General features: G+C 60.7%; 2 protein-coding genes across 6 annotated transcripts in view; one reads left to right on the forward strand and one right to left on the reverse strand.

The window, feature by feature from the left end:
• Positions 1 to 17,922, forward strand: LTBP3 (latent transforming growth factor beta binding protein 3). Of its 3 annotated transcripts, XM_082629022.1 has the most exons (28): positions 2 to 735; positions 3,661 to 3,990; positions 4,138 to 4,340; positions 4,528 to 4,633; positions 4,854 to 4,946; positions 5,120 to 5,242; positions 5,740 to 5,898; positions 5,985 to 6,170; positions 6,719 to 6,735; positions 6,812 to 6,884; positions 7,062 to 7,151; positions 8,932 to 9,057; positions 9,142 to 9,273; positions 9,393 to 9,521; positions 9,761 to 9,883; positions 10,123 to 10,245; positions 13,246 to 13,368; positions 13,620 to 13,739; positions 14,599 to 14,727; positions 15,039 to 15,206; positions 15,395 to 15,478; positions 15,784 to 15,912; positions 16,017 to 16,154; positions 16,258 to 16,398; positions 16,529 to 16,690; positions 16,788 to 16,868; positions 16,950 to 17,081; positions 17,249 to 17,922. In XM_082629022.1, the coding sequence occupies exons 1-28, from the start codon at positions 414 to 416 to the stop codon at positions 17,398 to 17,400; spliced, it is 3,894 nt and encodes a 1,297-aa protein (XP_082485148.1). In that variant the 5' UTR covers positions 2 to 413; the 3' UTR covers positions 17,401 to 17,922. The 3 variants fall into 3 exon arrangements, with proteins under 3 accessions (XP_082485149.1, XP_082485147.1, XP_082485148.1); XM_082629023.1 differs by lacking the exon at positions 16,258 to 16,398 and having other exon boundaries at positions 1 to 735; XM_082629021.1 differs by lacking the exon at positions 4,854 to 4,946 and having other exon boundaries at positions 1 to 735.
• SCYL1 (SCY1 like pseudokinase 1) overlaps positions 17,904 to 22,731 on the reverse strand; it is a 12,237-nt gene continuing 7,409 nt past the window's right edge. The window contains exons 10-18 of one of the 3 annotated variants that reach the window (XM_082629025.1): positions 21,139 to 21,294; positions 20,373 to 20,561; positions 20,176 to 20,251; positions 19,733 to 19,897; positions 19,359 to 19,501; positions 18,625 to 18,693; positions 18,315 to 18,527; positions 18,168 to 18,222; positions 17,904 to 18,039 (exon numbers count right to left, since the gene is read on the reverse strand). In XM_082629025.1, the coding sequence (XP_082485151.1) occupies positions 17,915 to 18,039; positions 18,168 to 18,222; positions 18,315 to 18,527; positions 18,625 to 18,693; positions 19,359 to 19,501; positions 19,733 to 19,897; positions 20,176 to 20,251; positions 20,373 to 20,561; positions 21,139 to 21,294 (1,191 nt within the window). In that variant the 3' untranslated portion in view covers positions 17,904 to 17,914. Of the gene's footprint in view, positions 18,040 to 18,167; positions 18,223 to 18,314; positions 18,528 to 18,624; positions 18,697 to 19,358; positions 19,502 to 19,732; positions 19,898 to 20,175; positions 20,252 to 20,372; positions 20,562 to 21,138; positions 21,295 to 22,731 lie in introns of all 3 variants that reach the window. The other 2 variants (XM_082629024.1, XM_082629026.1) reach the window with 2 other exon arrangements.

Below are 22,731 nucleotides of genomic sequence, written 5' to 3' on the forward strand. Positions count from 1 at the left end.
GCGCGCTCCCTGCTTCCCGGCGGCCGCGGGAGCCCAGCCCGGCCGGGGGAGGCGCGGAGCGGGCCGGCCGCCCGGCCTTCCTCTCCCCTCGCTCCTCCTCTCCGCCTCAACTTGCTCCGGCCTCCTCGCTCCGGCCTCAGGTTGGGGCCTCCGCAGGCCCTCGGCCCCGGCTCGTGGCTGGGCTCCTTCCCGGGGCGGTGGAAGTTTCTGGGCTCCCCGCAGTCCAGCCTCCATCTCTTTGCCTCTCACTGGGCCCGCGCCCGCGCCTGCTGTCCCCTCCCCGCGCGCTTCCTCCCATCCTCTCCCTCGCTGCCCTCTCTACTCCTCTCCCGGGGCTCCCGGCTCGCGGTTCCCCTCGGGCGCCGGGACCATCGCCCCTGCCCGGGCGCGCCCCCCGGGTCCTGCGGCCCCGGATGCCCGGGGCCCGTGGGGCTGCTGGCGGCCTGGCCCCTGAGATGCGCGGGGCGGGGGCGGCGGGGCTGCTGCTGCTGCTGCTGCTGCTGCTGCTGGGCCCGGGCGGCGGGGCCGAGGGGGGGCCGGCGGGCGAGAGGGGCGCTGGCGGGGGCGGGGCGCTGGCCCGCGAGCGCTTCAAGGTGGTCTTTGCGCCGGTGATCTGCAAGCGGACCTGTCTCAAGGGCCAGTGTCGGGACAGTTGTCAGCAGGGCTCCAACATGACACTCATCGGAGAGAACGGCCACAGCACCGATACGCTCACGGGCTCCGGCTTCCGCGTGGGTGAGGGCCGGGGACACGGGCAGGGGGAGCGGGGAAGGCAGGCACCTGGACAAATGCGGGGTGCCTGGCAGCGTAAGCCACGTAGGCCACGTGACCCTGGGGGTCGTGGGTTGAGAGAGCAGAGCCTGAGGGCCTGGGGCCCCAGGGGCTTCAGGGGGCTTGGGAGGCTGGAGTGCTGGGGCCAGAGTTGGGAGGGCTGCATGGAAGCCTGGACTTTACAGCTTTGGGTTGGCGTTGAGGCCTAAGGTGTGGGGTGATGCTGGGGTCCTGGATGACACAGGCCTCAAGGAAAGTGCTGGGTCCTGAGAGGGAGGCAGGGTCAGCGGCAGGGGCTTTTGAGGGATGTGAGCCGGGGGGCAGGAGGTCTCAGAGAAGGGATAAGTATTCCCCCAAGAAACAGCCTTGCTGGAAGAAACAGGAAAAGTCTTTAAAAACTGTCTAAAGTAGGGCCTGCCAGTGGTAGACACCTGCATTCTCTGGGAGGAGGAGCTGAGGTCAGGGCTGGGAGTGAGGGAATTAGTTCCTGGCAAGGTCTTAGAGGGGAGGGGCGTTGAGGCCTAAGAAGTGGGGAGCAGGCCTGGAAGTCGGGGCTGGTTTGGGTCCTCAGCCTCTCCTCTTCCTGATGCCCCATCTATGCTTCCCCCATACATCTTAACAGCTCTGCCTCAGAGTCTCCCCTCAACAAAGCCGTGATAACTTCCCATTTCCACCTGGAGTCCACCCCTTCCCCAACATCTCTCTTCAGAGGACCAGGCCTGGGCTCAGCTCTCCTCCCTCAGGGCCCTGTGGGCCAGGCTGGGGGAGGTGTCCCAGCAGTAATTACCCTCCTGGACAGGGTAATTAGGCCAGGCCCAGGATGGCACCAGCAAAACAGCCCCTCTTACATGTTCCTATACTCATGTACCCACTCAGACCTGAGGAACCCCACAGATGTGGGGTTCTCATGAGATGTGCATGTGTGTCTGTGTGCAAGTGTGCGCGTGCGTGCTTGCACATGACACACCCACGGGGGTATGCCCGGCTTTGGAGTGGCACACTGGGATCAAGTACTAGTTTCTTTGTGTTGTCTTGGGTGCATGTCTGCAATCACTATGGGAGTGTTTATGTAAGCCTGTGTTGGTGTCAGAATGAGTCTGTGCATGTGTGTGTGATGAGATGGCTGTGCATGTGAGTGTACGTGGGCCCGGCCTCCCAAGCCCCCTGGCCATCCTGCCCAGGCTGCTGTCTCCATCCGTGCTGCCCACATCCCCCAGGCTCGGCGCCCAGGCCACAGTGGGCGGGTGTCACAGGGAGGTCACCCTCACCGCTATGGGTGACTCATTGGGAGGCAGGAAGGAGAGGATCCTGCCTCCCCCGGCCCAGGACACACCCCTTCTGCCCTGAGAGACTGGCCCCAAGAGGCCGGGCAGGATGGGCTGGGCTGGGCTGGGATGCTCTTAGCCAGGCCCCGATGGCCATGCATGTGGGCCATCCCTCTGAGGCCCTTCAGGTGTCCAGAGAGCCTCAGCCCCACCTTCCCATCCTGGGAAGTGAGGGCAGCCATGTGGCAGGCAGGAGAGGGACTGGGCCTGGTGTGTGAGCTCAGGTCCCCAAGGCTGGATTTCGGACATGAGTGTGTGACAGGAAGACAGAGATCCCATCCTCTCATGGAGCCACTCCTTCATTCATTCCCCCAGCACCTCCTCTGGCATCCAGAGCTGAGGCAGAGGGTGGGTAGGATCTGAGGAAAGGCTCTCTTCCTGGGGGAGGAGCTGAGCCTGGAAGGATAAGATGTGACTATGCAGAGATGGGGGACAAGGCTCTAAGGGGGCGGGAAAGGCATGATTGAAGCCAGGGAGGCAGAAGATGTGGTACATTTATAGGGGACGGGAGATGAGTCCTGGAGCATAGGGTGCACACAGAAAGAGCAGGGGGGGATAGGCTGAAAGAAGGTTCCTTCTGGGCCACGTAGAGCAAGGAAGCAAGCTGTGAGCAGGGGTGTGACTGTGCCAGAGCTTTGCCTGAAGCAAGTTTCTCTGGGGGCGCTTGGGATGTTGACAGGCAGGGGAGTGGCAGAGGGCTTGGGGAGGAGGGAAGATGGATTATGAGATATTACAGAGGCCAGAACTGGCCGGAGTGGGAGCAGGAGAGATGGAGTATCAAGGCTCGGTTATGAGTGACTGGGCAGGTGGGGATTCCCAGTGGTGGTTCAAGGCCAAGTGGAGGTGGGGAGGCAAGATGCTGATTTCTGATAGGGTCCCCTGGGTGGAGGTGCTTAAGAGAGGTCCCGGAGAGGGATAGCTCAAGTTGGCAATGGTGAGGTGTGGGCCCTGGGATGGCAAGACAAAGAGAGGGAGTGAGAGCCCAGAGAGGGCTGAATCAGGGGAAGAATTTAGGGGTGAGGAGGAGGAAGCACCAGAGAGAGATTGGATTGCCAGGAAAGGCCTAAGGGGAGGGAAAGGCTATTCCATCATCATCATCATCATCATCATCATCATCATCATCATCATCATTTGCTACTACTTATTAAGGACCCACTGTGTATTAGGCACTGTGTATTAGGCACATTTGTACAGGCTTTGCCCCATTTAATAGACAGGACAGTCCTACAGATGAGGACACTGAGGCACAGAGAGGGCAAGTAAGTTGCTCAGGGCCACACAGTTGGCACATGGCCTCCTAGCTAGGATTTAAGTTGAAGACTTGACTCCAGTGGCCCCATGGGTATAAGGATGTTGGGGGACTTACAGGGTAGTTTCTGTGTGTGTGTGTGTGTGTGTGTGTGTGTGTGTGATGTGTTACAAAAACCAGCTTCCCAGGGAGGACAGAACTGGTGGGTGGCAAGGAAGCAGGGAGGAGGGGAAGAGACAGGATGTGGGTGAGGGCCTGGGCCTGGGGGCTGGGGACAGGGGTCTGCCTGGGCCCTGACGCACCTTTCCTCCCCAGTGGTGTGCCCTCTGCCCTGCATGAACGGCGGCCAGTGCTCCTCCCGAAACCAGTGCCTGTGTCCCCCGGACTTCACCGGTCGCTTCTGCCAGGTGCCCGCTGGAGGAACTGGCGGGGGCACTGGCGGCTCAGGCCCTGGGCTTGGTCGGGCTGGGGCCCTGTCCACAGGCGCGCTGCCTCCCTTGGCTCCGGAAGGCGAGTCTGTGGCCAGCAAGCACGCCATCTACGCGGTCCAGGTGATCGCCGATCCGCCGGGGCCTGGGGAGGGGCCCCCTGCCCAGCATGCAGCCTTCCTGGTGCCCCTCGGGCCAGGACAGATCTCAGCGGAAGGTACCAGGCAACGGGCAGACCCCGGGAGGCCGAGGTGGGCGGGCACTAGGGTGGCAGGTCCCGGGCAGAGGCCAGCCCTGGAGAACCGCCCGCACTGCCAACCGGCGCTGCGGGGCAGCCCTGAAGCCGCTGTGTCCCGCCCCCCAGTGCAGGCCCCACCCCCCGTGGTGAACGTGCGCGTCCACCACCCGCCCGAGGCCTCCGTCCAAGTGCACCGCATCGAAGGGCCCAACGCCGAGGGCCCGGCCCCCTCCCAGCACCTGCTGCCGCACCCCAAGCCTCCGCATCCTCGGCCACCCACCCAGAAGCCCCTGGGCCGCTGCTTCCAGGACACGCTGCCCAAGCAGCCCGTGAGTGAATCCACAGTCGCCGCTGGACCGGCCCTTCAGTCTCTCGGGGCTGCCCTGTTCCAACCCACCCAGATTGCTCAAAACTGGGGGTGTCCTGCAGGTTGAGTGGAGGAGGAAAAGGGCCTCCGGAGGGAGGCCAGGTGGGGGCTGGGCACCCTGTGACCCCTGTCCACACTCCTCTCCGTAGTGTGGCAGCAATCCCCTCCCCGGCCTCACCAAGCAGGAAGACTGCTGTGGAAGCATCGGCACAGCCTGGGGCCAGAGCAAGTGTCACAAGTGCCCCCAGCTGCAGTGTGAGTGCCGTGGCTCAGTGAGAGCTCCCACTCCCCACAGGGTGGCTCCGCCGACAGCCCTCTCAGCCCTGCAATGGGAGACCCCAGTCCAAGCAGCCTGAGCCTCTCACTGCCCACCCAATTCCCCTTAGCGTCCCACCCTGCCTGTCCCCAGTGCCCTCCCCTCCCTCTCTGCAGGCCCCCCAAGGTCCTCTCCTGCCATCCTCTCCTCTCTCTGTAGACACAGGGGTGCAGAAGCCAGGGCCTGTACGTGGGGAGGTGGGCACTGACTGCCCCCAGGGCTACAAGAGGCTCAACAGCACACACTGCCAGGGTACGGCCAGCTGGAGATTCTGTGGGCTGGAGGGGTAGGCCGGTTGTCACGGGGGAGGTCCTGCGGTGGACGAGCGGGGAGGTGGGGGAGGGGCAGAACCCTGAGGTCCTTGGAGCAGCTTGCTGTCACCCTATGGCCCCAGACTGGAGGGACCAAACTCTCCCTTACCACAGACATCAATGAGTGCGCGATGCCAGGCATGTGTCGCCATGGTGACTGCCTCAACAACCCTGGCTCCTATCGCTGTGTCTGCCCACCTGGCCATAGCTTGGGCCCCTCCCGCACACAGTGCATTGGTGAGACTGGGGGATCCTTGGAGGTCAAAAAGCATGGGTGGGAGGTTAAGCCTCCAAACAGTAAGGATCAGAGGTCACAGAAGTCAAAGTGGGGTCAAGGGTTGACTTCAGGTGAAACAAGGCCCAGAGCAGATAGGGTCAGGGATCAGTGGGTTCAGGAGTTGCATGAGATCTGGGGTTAGAGGTCGCATGGGGTCAGGGATTATATGGAGTTAAGGTCATATGAGACCATGGGCTTGATGAGTGGGAGGGATAAAGTCTAGAACAGCTAGAATCAGGGGCCAGTGGGGTCAGTGGTCACCGAAGTTTCAGGTGTTACATGAGGTCAGAATAACACAGGCTTCAGGGGTCATATGAATTCAGGGTCATGTGCGATCAGGGGCCACATGAGCCTTAAGCGTTGTCCGGGCCAGAGAGGCAAGGTCTGGAGCAGATGGGAAGGGGGATGTGGGCAGTGTTCAGGCCCAGATGCCCATGCCCACCACTGGCCCCTGCAGCGGACAAGCCAGAGGAGAAGAGCCTATGTTTCCGCCTGGTGAGTCCTGAGCACCAGTGCCAGCACCCGCTGACCACGCGCCTCACCCGTCAACTCTGCTGCTGCAGTGTTGGCAAGGCCTGGGGCACCAGGTGCCAGCGCTGCCCAGCTGATGGCACTGGTGAGCCTGGGGCATTTGTGGCTGGGGGGCTGTCTGTGTGCCTATCCAGGAAATGCTCACTTCTCTGCCCCTTGCTCTGGCCGCAGCTGCCTTCAAGGAGATCTGTCCAGCTGGGAAGGGGTACCACATCCTCACCTCCCACCAGACGCTCACCATTCAGGGTGAAAGTGACTTTTCCCTTTTCCTGCACCCTGATGGGCCACCCAAGCCCCAGCAGCTCCCTGAGAGCCCCAGCCGGGCACCACCACCTGAGGACACAGAGGAAGAGAGAGGTCTGGCCTGACCCCTCCTGTTACCTGACAGTTGCTGAACCCCTAGGTCTGACACCTTGACCCTTGATCCACAGATATGACCTGAGTGTAACCTCTAACTCCTAGTCCCAGACCAGCACTGACCCCCAGAGCTGATACTCTGACTCCTAACCAATGTTGTAACTAACCCCAGTATTAACCCCTGCTCAACAGAATTTGACCATTTATTGCCCTCCAGATTCAATCCTCTGACTCCAGGACCCCTTTGATTTCCAGACCAGGGCACTAATACAGCTCAAATGCTGCCCCTAGATCTGACCTTCTGACCGCTGACCCAGGGATTTGACCCTGGCTATAACCTCCCAAGCCAAGGACCTTGTCCAACCATTGCTTCACTGACCTGTGATGGAAACACTCCCTGACCTCAGGATCTAACCCTTGATGCTTGATCCAGAGACATGATCGTTGAACTCTTAGGGACCCTGACCACAAATACCCAAGTGCCAATCCCAGACTTGACTCCCTTCTCCCAGCCCAACACTTAACGGCCCCATCTTCTTCCCTTCTAGGGGTGAGCACAGACTCAGTGAGTATGAGAGCCCAGGTGGGAGGGGCAGGGAGGCCAAGGAGACACAGAGGGCTCATGTTGCTGTCACCCGCAGCCAGTGATCGAAGAGCAGTCCGCGCAGCAGAGCCATCCGACTGTCACCACATCTCCTGCCCGGCCCCACCCTGGTGAGCTGGGCACCGTAGGAACCAATCCTCAAGGGCTGTCACTGCCGGGGAAGTTCACAGTCTAGGCACCAGGGGGCGGTGAAGCTGGGTATGAAGTTCCCAGCCGGTGACCTGCGGAGAGAGGGGCGGCGCTCTCAGCTTCCTCACCAGCTGACGAGTGTGCCCTGCTGCCTGCAGAGCTGATCTCCCGGCCCTCGCCGCCCTGGTTCCTGCCCGACTTGCCCCCGTCCCGAAGTGCGGTAGAGATCGCCCCTACTCAGGTCACAGGTAAGACCCGCCCACCTAGGCCACGCCCGAGGTAAGCCACGCCCCTAACTTAGTTTTTCTCCTCCCTTACCCCCTCCAATCATTCCCGAGCACTAAAACATCCAGGGTTTACTGTGTGCCAGGCCCTGGGCTGGGCGTTGTGGAAGCCTCAGTGTGCAGCAGAGATCCCACTCTGCCCTCAACTGATCCGGGTATTATGGTGGTCAGCCCAGGCCGAAGGCATTTATTCATATATTCTACAACTAACTATTGAGCACCTACTATGTGTAGGCACTGTTTAAGTGCTGGGGATACAGTAATGAGCAAAACAGACAAAAGTTCCCTATCCTTGTGGAGTAGACAGACAACAAACAGATCAATGAGTCCAAATCTAGTATGTCTCATAAATGCTATGAAAAAAAAATAGAGAAGAAGGAAGGAAGTCTGGGCGGGGGGTGGGGTGATAATATGCGCGGTGGCAATGAGAGAAGGCTTTCTGAGCAGGGCTTTAAAGATTGTTAGAAATTAACAACGAGAAGTGGGAAAGAAATGGGCGGGTTGGGAAAAAGGACATTCCAGTTTGGGCAAAGGCATGGAAACATGAAACCCTGGTTTCATGGAGCGGGGAGAAACCACACACACAGATCAGTGTTTCTGAACTAGGGGAGGACCGGCTCAGGGAGCCTTGTTAAGAGGCTTGGGTTTGATCCCAAAGGCTGTGGGAAGTGTCTGCAGGGTTTTGGGCATCGTAATAATTGCTAGCTATGGCTGAACAGTTGCCCTGGGCCAGGCACTGACTGAAGAGTTTTACATACTAAATACCGTTTACCCTTCTCTGTGAAGTGGGCACTGTTAGCCTCATTTTCCAGATGAGAAAATTGTGGCTAAGGGAGGTTCAGGGACTGGTCCCAGGTCACACAGCTGAGCCAGATTCAAGCCCATGTCTCTGTGGACTCCAAAGCCACAAGGAAGCCACCAGCCTGGTTGAAAACCGGAGGTTAGATGAGCTCCTGGTAGAAGGTGACTGCCCTGGAAGTCTGCACAGGCTAGGAACCACCCAGGGACAGCCTGGGGGCTGTGGGAATGTGGAGGAAGAGACACATGCGGAGGCATCTCAGAGGAGGGAGTGTTAAGGATGCCTAGGGAGAGGCCCTCAAAGAGAACAGCCTGCAAGAGCCCACTGGCCAGGTGTGTTTGGGAGGGGGTACAGTTCAGCATCAAGGCCTGGGCTGCATGGGGCAGGGCTCAGGGGAGGGACCACAAGGAGGGAGAGGTGGAGGCAGGGAGTACTAGGAATCATAGGAAATAGGGTGAGGAGGATTCCTGGATCTGACCACTTATGCACAGCCAGGTGCGAGCCAGGATTCCCAGGAAACCAGCTCCTGTCTGCCTTGGGAGGGGGAAGAAAACACCTGTTCTGGAATGGGGGGCGGGCAGGTCCCTAAGGCAAGGGGGTGTTGGTTCACTGATCTAGAGGATGTTTGTGTGGGTGAGGCTGCAGGGTTTGAGGTATTGAGGTGACTGGGGTCAGGGTATCATAAGTGGGGACAGAAGTATCAAGGTTTCCTGGAGTTGAGGAGTTAGGGATGTCAGGGACCTGGGGTCATGGTTTGGGGCTACCGGAGGTTGTGATGTTGGGGTTATCTGTGATGGAGGTGTAGGGAATCCTAGGATTGGAGCACCCGAGCTTAGGGTGCGACCCGGCCCAGGTATCCGGGTCGTTAGTCATGGGCTATCCAGGTCCTCCCTGGGGACGTGGCAGAAAGTGAATGCTCCCTGCCTGGCCCCCCAACCCCGGCAGAGACGGACGAGTGCCGACTGAACCAGAACATCTGTGGCCACGGGGAGTGCGTCCCGGGACCCTCGGACTATTCCTGCCATTGTAACCCGGGCTACCGGTCGCATCCGCAGCACCGCTACTGCGTGGGTGAGCGTGGCGAGTGGGTGGCGCGGGGGCGGCCCTGGCTCCCGACAGACCTCTGACGCCTCCTCGCCCGCGCGCCCTTCTCAGACGTGAACGAGTGCGAGGCGGAGCCGTGCGGCGCCGGGAGGGGCATCTGCATGAACACCGGCGGCTCCTACAACTGCCACTGCAACCGCGGCTACCGCCTGCACGTCGGCGCCGGGGGACGCTCGTGCGTGGGTGAGCACGGCCGGGCCGGGGGTGGCGCTGGGGCTAGGTGGACCCGGGGGGCTCTCCCGACCGCATGTAATCCCCTCCGCCGCCTTGCACTCCCCTCGCGCCCCCTTCCTCCCGCTCAGACCTGAACGAGTGCGCCAAGCCCCACCTGTGCGGCGACGGCGGCTTCTGCATCAACTTTCCCGGTCATTACAAGTGCAACTGCTACTCCGGCTACCGGCTCAAAACCTCTCGACCGCCCGTGTGCGAAGGTGGGGAAGACCCCATCCAGACCGCCGGGGGTCCTCAGCGGTCCCTCGGCCTGGGGTGGGGGCGGAGGGCCTCACTCCCGTCTCTGCCCAGCTCTGGGCCTCTCAGAGGTTTCGGTCCGGAGCCCAGAGGGCCCGCTTCGCCTTGTCGATTTATGACGAAGGGAGGCCCTGCCGAGGACCCTGAGCGCCTGGCCGGCCACGTTGTCCCCAAACGAGTCCTCTTCCTCCCTACTGTGCAGACATCGACGAGTGCCGAGACCCTAGCTCCTGCCCGGATGGCAAATGCGAGAACAAGCCTGGGAGCTTCAAGTGCATTGCCTGTCTTCCCGGCTACCGCAGCCAGGGGGGAGGGGCCTGCCGCGGTGAGGGCGAGGCCTGGGTCCGGGGTACGGTACGGGGCGGGGCCTCGAAAGCAAATGGGCGGGGCCCTTCGGGAGTCGCCCCTGTGATGGGGCGGGGCAAATGGCGGTGGGAGTCACCTCCAGACTGGGCTTCCTTCCCGGGAGTAGAGGCCCCCCCATCCCGGGCGGAGGGGGCTCCCACCCCCTCACATTGCATCATCCGGTGGGGCGGAATCCGAGGCGAGCCTTCTCCGCTGCAGACGTGAACGAGTGCGCCGAGGGCAGCCCCTGCTCTCCCGGCTGGTGCGAGAACCTCCCGGGCTCCTTCCGCTGCACGTGCGCCCAGGGCTATGCGCCCGCGCCGGACGGCCGCAGTTGCCTGGGTGAGCTCCAGCCCTCCCCGCCCTGCCACCCGCCACCCATTCACGCGCCGAAGCTGGGGACTGGGTCACCCCGTCTGGCGGACGGGTGGTTAGGAGGTAGCTAATTCACAGACGCCGCCCCTTCACTGATCCACTCACTAGTTTCCTCAGCGGACCTGGCGGAGGAGGGGGCGAACAGAATTTCTACGTAGGAAGGTTCTTAAGAGGCAAAGCTTGAAGCTGCGTTTGCAAAGCACGTTACTTAAATCTGATGGGGGGGAAAAAGATATAAAAGAAAGGGGATGTTAGTAGTCCCCCCGACACTAATGTTTCTTATGTATCCGGAGGAAGGCTGAGGGCTGGGATTCAGAGAAACTGGAGAACAATAGACACCAACTGTAGAGCGCAGGGCTGTAGGACTGGATGGAGTTTGGGTGTTCCTGGGAAACCTCAGCGGGGCTGGGAGAAGGGGAGGTCTGAGTGCTCTTAAAGGATCAACAGGAGTTAGCCAAGCGAAGAAAGGTGAGAGGGAAGAGCATGCCAGGCGCAGCGCCAGCGAAGTCAGAGACAAACACCAGCACGGAGTGTACAGGGAATGTAAGGTGTAAGCAGGGGATGGGGGCTGAGGCTGGCCGGTGAGGGGCAGGTCCCCACCCCCTGAAGGGCCCACCTAAGCCCTGCCCAGGAGGTTGAGCTTCACCCTGAGGATATTAGGAGGCACCTGAAGCTTTGTTTGTTTGTTTGTTTGCGGTACGCGGGCCTCTCACTGTTGTGGCCTCTCCCATTGCGGAGCACAGGCTCCGGACGCGCAAGCTCAGCGGCCATGGCTCACGGGCCCAGCCGCTCCGCGGCATGTGGGATCTTCCCGGACCGGGGCACGAACCCGTGTCCCCTGCATCGGCAGGCGGACTCTCAACCACTGCGCCACCAGGGAAGCCCACCTGAAGCATTTTAAGGGGAAGAATGACAAGACTGGCCATTTGTGTTAGAAAGTTCCCTGATGCCCATTGTGGAGAGTGGCTGGAGGTCTGGTGGGGACTCAGGACAGAGACAGTGGTGGACCTGATGAGAATAGAGGCCTAAGGATGGTCATGAGATTATGTGATATTAGAGAAATATTAGAACGCGTTACCTGGGCTGCTTGTTAACTGGATGTCAAGGTGAAGGAGAGAGGGGAGTAAGGGATCCTCAGGTTTCCAGTTTGGGTGATTCAGTGGGTTCTGCTCACCGGGATAGGGTCCCCTGGGGTGGGGCATGTTTGAGAAGGAAGACATTAAGTTTCATGTTGGACAGTTGAGCGGGTGGTCCCTGTGGGCCTTTCAGCTGGCAATGCCAGCAGAGGGTGGGCCATACTGATTGGAAACCTTGGGCCAGACACACCCAACTGGAACTGTGTATTATGGGGGTGTGGATCCTTGGGGTGTCACTGGGAGGGTGTGAAGCCTTGGGGTGTCACTGGGAGGGTGTGAAGTGTTGGGGTGTGCCCTGGGAGGAGCTGTGGAGACTTAGGGTGTCACTGGGGGTGTGTGGAGCCTCGGGGTAGGCACTGGGGAGAGCTGTGGAGCCTTGGGGTGTGAACTGGGGGCATGTGGAGCCTTGGGGTGCAGTCAAGTATGGTGGGTCCGGTGAGGGGAGCCTTGGCAGAGCCTTGTGGATACTGCCACGTCGGTAGAAGGCAGGGGAATTGGAGCAGGAGATGGCGGAGCAGAGGTGGTGGGAGGGCCCAGGGAGCACTAGCTGAGAAGCTGGGGAGCGGAGGCATGCAGGGAAGAGGAGGATGAGGTAAATGCAACGGAGAGGTTCTTGTCAAATAAGAACTAGCTGGGGAGACGAGAAGGTCCCTGGTGGCCTTGGCAGGGTAGCTTCCGTGGCATGACGGGAGGCCAGAAGATGCAGGCAGCAAGTGAGGAGGAGTGAGACCTGGGGTCACCAGAGTGGGGTGTAGGCTGTAGGCTGAGGAGAACAGTAGAGGTTTGGAACTGCCCAAGAGCACGGGGGCTACCTAGGGGCTTTGGAGTGTCAAGGCTTGAGAGGAGGAGGAGAGGGTAGCGCTAGCCATGCTGAGGATCTGGCCGGGCTGGAGGCCAGAGGGAGTGGAGTGGCCCAGGGTGCTCAGCTTGGTGGCTGGCTCCAGCCCCGCTCAGCACCCAGGATCCTGAGAAGCAGGCTAGGGCTCTTTGCCAGACCAGTGAGGAGGAAGGAGAGGTGTTCATGGGCCCTTACTAGAGGAGGTAGAGTTGGGGGCTTGAGAACAGCGGAGGCAGTGGGAAGGAAGCTGCACCTGAGATGTCCAAGAGGGGGCGGATCCCAGCCCCTTGTACCGAGAGTGAGTGGCTGGCACTGAGGTGAGGGTCACAGAAACTGAGGGATGAAGGGCTGTAAGGTCAGAGGCTGGGCCTGGCTGTCCAAGTGGATGCTGAAAACTCCTAGGATGGGGAGGAAGAGAGAGGGAGAGGGGCTAGGAAGGTGGGTGCGGACAGCGATAGAGAGGCTGGCGTGGGGGCCAAGTGCACCCCAGAGGAAGAGTGTGGTTTGAAAGGGGTCTGGGGTGTGGGCAACGACCAGCTTCCACCAGAAAGGACTGCAGAGAAGCATGCTCTCAGAGCCAAGTCCCTTTACTGCACAAGCAGAACAAGTTATTCTGTGAGACCAAAGATATAGGGGAGCTTATTTACATGGGAAGGAAGGCAGCCATGGCAGCTGGGGGAAGGGCAAGAGCAGCCGTGAGAGCAGGTGGGGCCAGGAAGCCCAGGGCAGGATGGGATTGTTTGGTGAGAACAGATGAAGGATGGGGAGGCCAGAGTTCTTTGGAATCATACGTGGCCCAGGGTTCCTGGCAGCACCTGGCCTGGTCGTTAGGGCATAGTGTGCCACACAGGAGCGGGGTGAGGGTCCCATGCTTCTCCCCAGCTCCACTCACCTCAGCTCTGGTGCTCCAGGCCATGGGCAGGAGTGGGAAAAGGGTAGCAGAGGCCCAAGACCATCCCATCCTGGCCCTCTGACAGCCCCTGTGCTCCACAGATGTGGATGAGTGTGAGGCTGGGGACATGTGTGACAACGGCATCTGCACCAACACGCCAGGCTCCTTCCAGTGTCAGTGCCTCTCTGGCTACCATCTGTCAAGGGACCGGAGCCACTGTGAGGGTGAGGGGGGCCTTGAGCTGGGGGGCTGACCTGTTCCTCCTCCCTACCCCAAGACCCCCACTACCCAGGCCCCAAGCCCAGGGGCTACCTGTAAACAAGCTAGGCACTCCCATGGCCAGCCCCCATCCAGATCCAAGATGAGGCCTGGGGTGTGGGCCCTACCCAGGGCTCTTCGGGAAGCCATGGAAGCCTCAGGCTGTGTGTGATTGGGCTTAGCCCCTGAGATTCTCCCCCTCTTTGATTCCCTACAGACATTGATGAGTGTGACTTTCCTGCAGCCTGCATTGGGGGTGATTGCATCAACACCAATGGCTCCTATCGATGTCTCTGTCCCCAGGGGCATCGGCTGGTAGGCGGCCGGAAGTGCCAAGGTACGGGGGGATTGGCTGAGAGCTCCCGAGGAGCAATGGCAGGCAGCAGTAATCTCCTAGACACATTACTGATCTGTCTTTCCATCCATCCATCCACTCACTCATCCTTCTACTCTTTCACTGAAAATAACAACAGTGATAATGACAGTAATTAACGATGCTTATTACTATGTGCCAAATCACCCCTATATGCATTCATCCAACAAGAGTTTACTGAGCATCTAATATTTGCCAGGTTCTGTGCTATATACTAGATATTGAGCAATGACCCAGGGCTCCCAGCTAGGGGAGACTGACATGTAAATTGATTCTTACAGTTCAGGGTGCTGGGTGCCAAAAGAGGTCTGGACTAGTGATTTATTCCAACAGTTGAATTGGAACTTGAAGCATAAATAGGGTTCCCTAAGGCATAAATAGATTCCCTAAGCAGAGAAAAGCATGGGATGGTATTCCAGGCCCAAAGAACAGTATTTGCAAAGCACAGAGATCTGGAAGAAGCTTGTTGCATTTTAAGGGAGAGTAGACACCTGTGCCCTAAACACAGAGCTGAGGGTGTTGGTGGTTTAGAGTAAAGGGTGATGAGACTTAAAGATATTGGGAGACCAAACTGAAGGTCCCCAAATACTGAGCTGAGATTTAGGACTTCATTCTGTTAGGTTTTATGAAGAATAATGCATTGAGCGTGCACACAACTACCCACATGCACAGACAGACACGAGTGGATTTCCTGTCGTGTACTTTGAAGTCACAGTGGAAATTCAGGCTCTGAACTTGTGTGAGGCCCTTGAGGCATACTCCCGGGGAAAGAGGGGCTCGTTTCCCTCTGAGTGATTCTTTCTGCTCACCTCACTCCCTGAAGACATAGATGAGTGCAGCCAGGACCCGGGTCTGTGCCTTCCCCACGGGGCCTGCGAGAACCTGCAGGGCTCCTACGTTTGCGTCTGCGATGAAGGCTTCACGCCCACCCAGGACCAGCATGGCTGTGAGGGTGAGTGCCCTCTCGGCTTCCCCCTCAATCTAGACAACTCCCCTGAGCTGCAGCTGCGGCTCAGAGTTGTATCCTGGTCCCACCCTCTGGAATGTGGCGAAGAGGAAGAAATGTCTTTTTGCCTGGGAGAGCCCGGTGGGGCCAGACCTCGCAGGAGGGCCCTGAATGCCACATTGAGGATGGAGCTTGGCTTTCACAGGGCAGCTGATGGGAGCCAGGGGATGTGCGGGAATAGAGGGATGAGGTTGGTGGGCAGCGTGGACAGGCAAAGACATTCTGCAGGAACCTGAGCTGCTCTCCCCTCCCCTCAGAGGTGGAGCAGCCCCACCACAAGAAGGAGTGCTACCTTAACTTCGATGACACCGTGTTCTGCGACAGTGTACTGGCCACCAATGTCACCCAGCAGGAGTGCTGCTGCTCCCTGGGGGCTGGCTGGGGAGACCACTGCGAGATCTATCCCTGCCCAGTCTACAGCTCAGGTCAGGAGCCGGGCAGGCCCTTTCCTTTTTCAGAGCCTCAGTTTCTTCATTTGGAAACGGACTGGGGGAGAGAGCCCCTCCCTGGGTAGGTGGGAAATGAGGCGAGAGCTCCGACCTGCGCCCGACAGCCAGCACACACGCGCTCAATCCTGCCTCCTTCCTTCCCCACGGCCACTATCTCGCTGTAGCTGAGTTCCACAGCCTTTGCCCGGACGGGAAGGGCTACACCCAGGACAACAACATTGTCAACTACGGCATTCCAACCCACCGTGGTAAGTCCCAACACGGCTCCGCCCACCTGGCATGCCCTGCTCCGCCCGCCGAGGTTTGGACCGCCCCGATCCCGCCAGTGCTTGTCAGTGGCGGGTACTGGGTTAAGGCCCGCCCACTCCCTCACCGACTGCCCCGCCCCTCCACAAAGCCCCGCCCCATCACTCTTACGTCAGCGTTCGGAAAAGCCCCTCGCACAGAGTTTTCGTCCCTTCCACCGTAAGCCCCACCCACACGTTCTCCGCTGCGGGGCCCAAGTGGCCCCGCAGGTAGAGGGCGCGGGCGCCCACGGCCTGTCACTCCGCAGACATCGACGAATGCTTATTGTTTGGGGCGGAGATCTGCAAGGAGGGCAAGTGCGTGAACACGCAGCCTGGCTACGAGTGCTATTGCAAGCAAGGCTTCTACTACGACGGGAACCTGCTGGAATGCGTGGGTGAGTGCAGCCGGCCCCCGTGGCCGTGGGAAAGCAGCCGGGAGACACGCACAACCACCCGACTCGGGGCCGGTTCCTACCACTCGCGCTTTTCCTCCTCTCAGACGTGGACGAGTGCTTGGACGAGTCTAATTGCCGGAACGGAGTGTGTGAGAACACGCGCGGTGGCTACCGCTGCGCCTGCACGCCCCCGGCCGAGTACAGCCCGGCGCAGCGCCAGTGTCTGAGCCCAGAGGAGATGGGTGAGGCCCGGGTCGGCCAGCTGGGGAAACAGGAGGGGGAGGCTGGCCGAGCCGAGCTGTGACTTCCACCCCTACCCACCCATCATCCCCCCGCTGCCCGTAGACGTGGACGAGTGCCAGGACCCCGCAGCCTGCCGCCCTGGCCGCTGCGTCAACCTGCCGGGCTCCTACCGCTGCGAGTGCCGCCCGCCCTGGGTGCCCGGGCCCTCTGGCCGCGACTGCCAGCTCCCCGAGAGCCCGGCCGGTGAGGGCAAGGGTCATCTTGGGCTCTCCAGAGCCCTGTCCGCCGCCTGGAGACCCGGGGCCGCGGTTCCCCCGAGGGTGGGTTGGAGCGGGGGAGGGCGCTCCTCCCTGACGCCGGGTCCCCTCCGCAGAGCGTGCCCCGGAGCGGCGGGACGTGTGCTGGAGCCAGCGCGGAGAGGACGGCATGTGTGCGGGCCCCCTGGCCGGGCCCGCCCTCACCTTCGACGACTGCTGCTGTCGCCAGGGCCGAGGTTGGGGAGCCCAGTGCCGCCCGTGCCCGCCGCGCGGCGCCGGTGAGCCGGCCCGGGAGGGGTTGCCCGGGAGGGAGTTTGGGGCGGGAGCCGGGGTGAATCGACACCGCTGACGGCTGACCGCCCCCTGCCTTCTCAGGGTCCCAGTGCCCGACGTCGCAGAGTGAGAGCAATTCCTTCTGGGACGCGAGTCCCCTGCTGCTGGGAAAGCCCCCGCGAGGTGAGTGTAAAGGGAGGGACAGAGGCGGGGTCCGTGGCCATCGCTGGGAGCGGTGTTGACGTCTGCATTCTCCCGGCGCAGAAGAGGACAGCTCGGAGGAGGATTCAGACGAGTGCCGCTGCGTGAGCGGCCGTTGTGTGCCTCGGCCGGGCGGCGCAGTGTGCGAGTGTCCTGGTGGCTTCCAGCTAGACGCCTCCCGCGTGCGCTGCGTCGGTGAGCAGGGCCGAGGGGCGGGGCAGTGGAGGGGCGGGGCCAGAGGCTGGCGGCAGGCGGGCGGGGCGGGGCGGGGCCCTGCAGAACCCCGCCTGGACCGGAAGCCAAGAGCGCCGCGCGGCTCCGGCTCAGTCGCGAAGTCCGCACCTGTCAACCCCCACACCCAGACATCGACGAGTGCCGAGAGCTGAACCAGCGCGGGCTACTATGCAAGAGCGAGCGCTGCGTGAACACGAGCGGTTCCTTCCGCTGCGTCTGCAAAGCTGGCTTCGCGCGCAGCCGCCCGCATGGAGCTTGCGTGCCCCAGCGCCGCCGCTGACAGCACCCTCGGTCTGGACCTCGGCAATCACCGAGGAGTTTCTGACCGACACTTGGGGCGAGCTCCGCCTCTCGCTTGTGCCCTGACTCGGGGCTCGGACCCAGGGACCCTTCGGGGCCCGCAGACCCCTTCCCCCCATGTTCCAAGGGTGCCTATACCAGCTCCAACCGGTTCATAGGCAGATGTTGGGTCTCTGGCGCTGCCGGCCTTCCTTCCAGAGGGCGTTTCCCAGAAAGTGATAAATCAGATCGTGCCTCTTTACTCTGGGTTTTCGAAGTAAATTGATGTTCATGTCCGTGGTGGGCGCGGTCTCCGAAGGGCAGCACCAGACCCCAGCCTCCTCGGAGGGGCTAGACTGAGCCCAGCACAGGGGGTGCGAAATAGAATTTATTGTGGCTCTGATTATGTATATGTGAGATGTGCCTGGCCAGGCCGGCCGGGCTCCCAGGGTTTGTACAATAAATACATCTGCGGGGCCTGCTCTCCGAGGCTGGGAAGCACCCACACCCGCGGTTCAGTCCAGCTTCCGGGTTCCCAGCTTCATGGGGCCCTTGGCTGTCTTTTTCTCAGCGCGTTTCGCCTCCATCTCCCGCCTACGCTCCTCGCGCTTCTTCCGGGCTAGCTCCGCCTTGGCCTGTCCTGGGATCAAGAAGGGGAGGAGGGCTGACAGCGTCAGAACAACTGAAGTCTCAGCTTCCCGGCCCATGCCTGCCCCAGAGGAGGGTAGCCCTAGCCCATCAGCCAGCCAGCCCAGGGGAAGCACTTACGGCTCTCGGCCTCCAGGCCCTCCCAGTTGTCATCACCCCACGAGTCCCGCCTCGGCTGAAAAGGGAAGTGTGGGCTGGAGTGGAGGCCTACTCTCAGTTGAGGTCCACCCCAGGCCTGCACCCTCCCACTGGACAGGTGCCGAGTACCTGGGCACCAGCCTCCCGACGCACTGACAGGGCAGCAAAGGGGTCGCCTTTGTCACTAGGCTCCGGTCCACCCCAGTTGTACTCGCTGGCCAGCCGCGTGCCCTCAGGGGGTGGCTCCGGGGGGCTTGGCTCCTGCCAGCCCTGCTCCCATGCGTCCTCGGCTTCCCAGCTGCTCCAGTCTGACTCCTGGGATTTGTGACCAGGGTTGCTGGTCTGCAAAGAGAAGGAGGAGATAGTGCCAGAGAAAGGGAGGGAGGGAGGGGCAGGGCCCCACCCCCCACATACACGTACCCTGTCCCACCCAGCTCACCTGCCCAGCCCAGCTGGCTTGGCCCCCAGTACTCCAGTTGTCCTGCTGGGCCAACACAGATTCGGCCTCCTGCTGCAGTGTGGGGAGGACAGCATGACCATAGGGCCCTCTGTACTCCACCCAAAAGGGCAAGGAAGCCCCCTAGCCCCTGCCCAGCCATGGGCTCCACCCTTTCTTCTTTTGCCTTCCATCTCATTTTCTCCTTAGGCCCTGTCTCCCATCAGTAAAGTGGACACACTGAACCTGGCCTGTCATCACTCCTCTATGAAGCTGGGGAATGAGATCTAGAGTTCCACACCCCTGCCTGTGGCCTCAGGGGTCTCACCCAGCGCTCTGCCCCCATTCCCCTCAGAACAGCCCCACCCCAACCTCAGCCCATGCTGAGCCCAGCCCCAGGGAGGACTGGTTGGTTGCAGGCCTGGGAGTGACCTCTCCTTGCTGATCACAGGGCGGGGTGGGCCCTAGAACAGGTTTAGGAGGATGGGGAGTGGAGGAGAGGGAGGAGGATCCGTGGGCTGAGCCAACCACCAGCAGCCTGGTCTCTGGAGTTGAGCGGGGACTCAGCTGTCAGCTCTAACCCACAAGGGCTGCTCCATGACACCTAGTTGCCCAGGATGCTGTGCAGATGAGGACAGGTCTGACTCCAGCCAAGCCCACATGAGCGCCTTGAATGGCAGGCAGCCTGTGACCTTGAAGCTGGGGTCCCCCGGGTAGGCCTCCTCAGCCCCACTCACCTCCAAGCTACCCCAGTCTTCATCATCCCATCTGTCGGCAGCAGTGCTGTCCTCTTCTGCGTCCTTGCTCTCCTCTTGTGTCTCCCAGTGGCCTGAGGTCGTGGGTGTGGCAGGGACAGGGGTCGGGGCTGGGGCAGGAAGTCCTGGGGAGCAGAGGCTCACTGAGTTGCCACACACTGGGCCCCAGGAAGGTCTCAGAGCAGGGCCGAGGTTGCTGGGGGTGTATAGAGGGGAAGCTCACGAGGGGACTAGACCGTACCCTGTCTCCTATGTCCCCATCACCAGCCCAGGGGGAAGTCGATCAGTAACAGGTCCTGGGTGCCAGCAACCCCAAGCCCTCTCAGTCACCGATACAGCCAATCTGGGACACTCACCCTCAGGCACGGGTCTCTGGGGAACGTTGGTCTCGGCTGGGGCAGCCGTGGGGTGTGCACGGATCAGCTTAGAGGTGAGTGAGGAGACCCCTGTCACGGCCCAGCCTGCCCAGCTGGCTGCGGCTCCTCCCATTCCAGGGCTGGAGGCTGCGTGGACGTCCTTCTCTGGGCAGTGACAGGAGAGACAGGTATGGACACCTCAGGCTTCCGTGGGGAGGGTGGGAGGAGGGCAATAACTGAAACAGAGCAACCTGCAGTGGGCGTCCCCCTTCTCCAGGCCTGCGTTCTCCCAACTGTGAGATGGGGGTGGGGGAGTGGTGTACAGTCTGTCCTCTAGGGTTCTTCCAGCTTTCGGATGCTCCAATGAGGTAGGAGGGGGCCACGGCAGGTGACAGTCAAGAATGTGGCAAGAGTCACAGGGAACAGGAGTGTGGGCCACTCACCCGCTTCGACCAGCTGGGTGGGGTCCTCCGACACAGACTCCAGTTTGGACAGGAAGCTTCGAATGGCCTTGAAGGCCTGTGGGGTAGCAAGGGGCAGAGCTGGGGCCCTCAAGGTTCCCGTGAGCCTGCCAGGCCAGCTAGGGCCCAGGTATCCCCCAGAGCCCCAGCTCCAGGGCCCAGCCCCAGCTGTGCCTCACCTGGTCCCGCACGGATCTCTCAGGATCCACGGTGAGGCTGCAGAGCACAGGCAGGATCTTGTGGGCGCAATCATTCATCGAGTAGAGGTTGTGGGTGGCGGCGAAGCCCAAAACACCCGCGACCCGGGATGGTGCAAACGGGTCCTTAGTGGCCCGGCTAAAGGCGGAGGTGAGGACCCTGTGTCTGGTCTGGGGTGGGGTGGGAAGAGGGCTCCTGAGTATGGGGTCAGTACGGGGCCCAGAACTGTCAGGCCTTACTTCCCAGAACAGAGGCCATCCACGGGGCCTCCAGAGCCTAAGAAGTGTGAGTTAATCACTAACAAGTGGGGAGAATTCACTTAGAACCCTAGATCTTGGCTTCTCCTCCCCAATCACTGGGCTCACGCTGCCTCAGAGTGACAGGGGCCAGAGCAGCAGCTGCCTCAGGGCTGAGGCCAGTGCCTCCCTTCCCACCTGCGCTGAGGACTGATTCATTCATTCCCGTTAAGGGCCTGGGAGCTGCAGGCATCTGCATTCACAGGCCCTGGCTGAGGGGAGGGGATGCAAGGCTGTGGAGGCAAGCAGGCCTGGGTTTGGTTCCTAGACCTGCCACCTACTGGCGGTGTGAGCCGGTGCAACTCACTCCACCCTCAGACACTGGGCTGGAGCACCCAGGGCCTAGGTCTGGGAGGATGACAGGCCCTACACAAGGAGACCTGGCTCTGCGGGACCTGGCTGTGGTCCCTTGACGGTGACAGAGCTCCCGGCACTTGTGCAGGGCACTCACGCTGGCACTGAGGTAGGAGCCGATTTTGCCCAGGCAGACGGTGGTGTTGCAGCGGATGGGGCCCTGTTCATCCTTAGCCTGCAGCCGCGCGAAGTGCTTCATCAGCTCCACGTTGAGGTTGGTCTCGTTCAGCTTCGGGGCCAGGAGCAGCATGGACTGCAGGGCAGGAGACGGCGGAAAGTGTGGGCTGGGGCGGGCACACTCTGGAGGCCACCAGTGGCCCTGGGCACTGAGGAGACCCGCCAAGGCCCTCCCCAGCCGACCCCCAACCTGGTCCTGGCCCCTACCCAGAATGCTGAGGAAGGCGACCCCCATTGCTGTGCACTCCTGTCTCCCATCCCTCTCCGTCGGCTCTCTGTTGCGTGCACTCCACCCAGACTTTCACAAAAACATCTCCACATACACTCTCTACCAATTAGCTTGGGTTGAGATCACCAATGATCCCCATGTTTCTAAATCCAAAGGCCAATTCTCCATCCTCACCAAACTTGACCCCTCAGCAGCTTTGACAGCCCCGTATTCTCCTTCCTTCTCACAACTTTGACCTCTTGTTCTTCCAGGACACCGCCCTCTCCTGGTTCTCCTCTGACCTCACCTACTGCTGCTTCTCAGTCTCCTTTTGCTGAGATCTTACTGTTCAGACACCCCAGAGCTACTCCTCAAGCCTCGTATCTTTTACACCTCAGCCTAGGCGAGCTCACTCATCTCACGGCTTTGAATGCCCTTGTTAGCTGACCGTGCCCAGATGTGCACCTCCAGCCCAGACTTCTCCCCTAAACCTCACACACACATAACCAGTGCGTGTCCACCTGGCTAACGGACATGCCAAGACTGGGCCTGACCTCCTCCCGCAAAACTGTTCCTCCCAGGAACTTCCCTGGTGGTCCAGTGGTTAAGAATTTGCCTTCCAATGCAGGGGACGCGGGTTCCATCACTGGTCGGAGAACTAAGATCCCACATGCCATGGGGCAACTAAGCCCGAAAGCCACAACTACTGAGTCTGCGAACTCTGGAGCCCGCGCACCACAACTAGAGAGAAGCGCCGCAACGAAAGATCCCACATGCTACAACTAAGACCCGACACAGCCAAATAAATAAATATTTAGAAAACGAAACGAAACAAACAAAAAAACTGTTCCTCCCAGTCTTCTCAGTAAATGGCAACTGAACCTTCCAGTTGCTCAGGCCAGAAACCTTGGAGCCGTCCTGACTCCATATCTACCCACCACCAAACACTGTCAGCTCCACCTTCACAACGCTGCCCCTTCTCCCCACCTGCTGCTACCACTCAGGTCTGAGCTACCGTCATCTCTCATCTGGGCCACTGTAACAGCCCCTGACAGTGTCCCAGCCTCCACCCTTGCCCTGACAGTTCTCCACACAGAAACACAGTGTTTTGCAACAGGTCAGATCAGGTCAGTGCTCTGCTCAGTCCCGCAGGATTCCTGTCTCACTCCCATGAATGCATCAGGTCCCTGCCATGCCCTACGAGGCCCTGGCCCCACCATTACCTCTCAGACTCCACTGCCCACAATCATGCCCCTTCAGCCATGCTGAACCTCTTGCTGCTACTCCTACATTCCAGGTACACGC

Source organism: Mesoplodon mirus (genome assembly GCF_964341445.2).
Source record: "Mesoplodon mirus genome assembly, chromosome: 7".
NCBI classification, from domain to species: Eukaryota; Metazoa; Chordata; class Mammalia; order Artiodactyla; family Ziphiidae; genus Mesoplodon; species Mesoplodon mirus.

Bases quoted from the DNA above. Each gene is read 5' to 3' on its own strand.
- LTBP3 (XM_082629022.1), top strand. From the start codon at position 414: ATGCCCGGGGCCCGTGGGGCTGCTGGCGGCCTGGCCCCTGAGATGCGC. The intron at 736-3,660 runs GTGAGGGCCGGG...TTTCCTCCCCAG, and splicing joins GGGCTCCGGCTTCCGCGTGG to TGGTGTGCCCTCTGCCCTGC. The intron at 9,058-9,141 runs GTGAGCGTGGCG...CGCCCTTCTCAG, and splicing joins GCAGCACCGCTACTGCGTGG to ACGTGAACGAGTGCGAGGCG.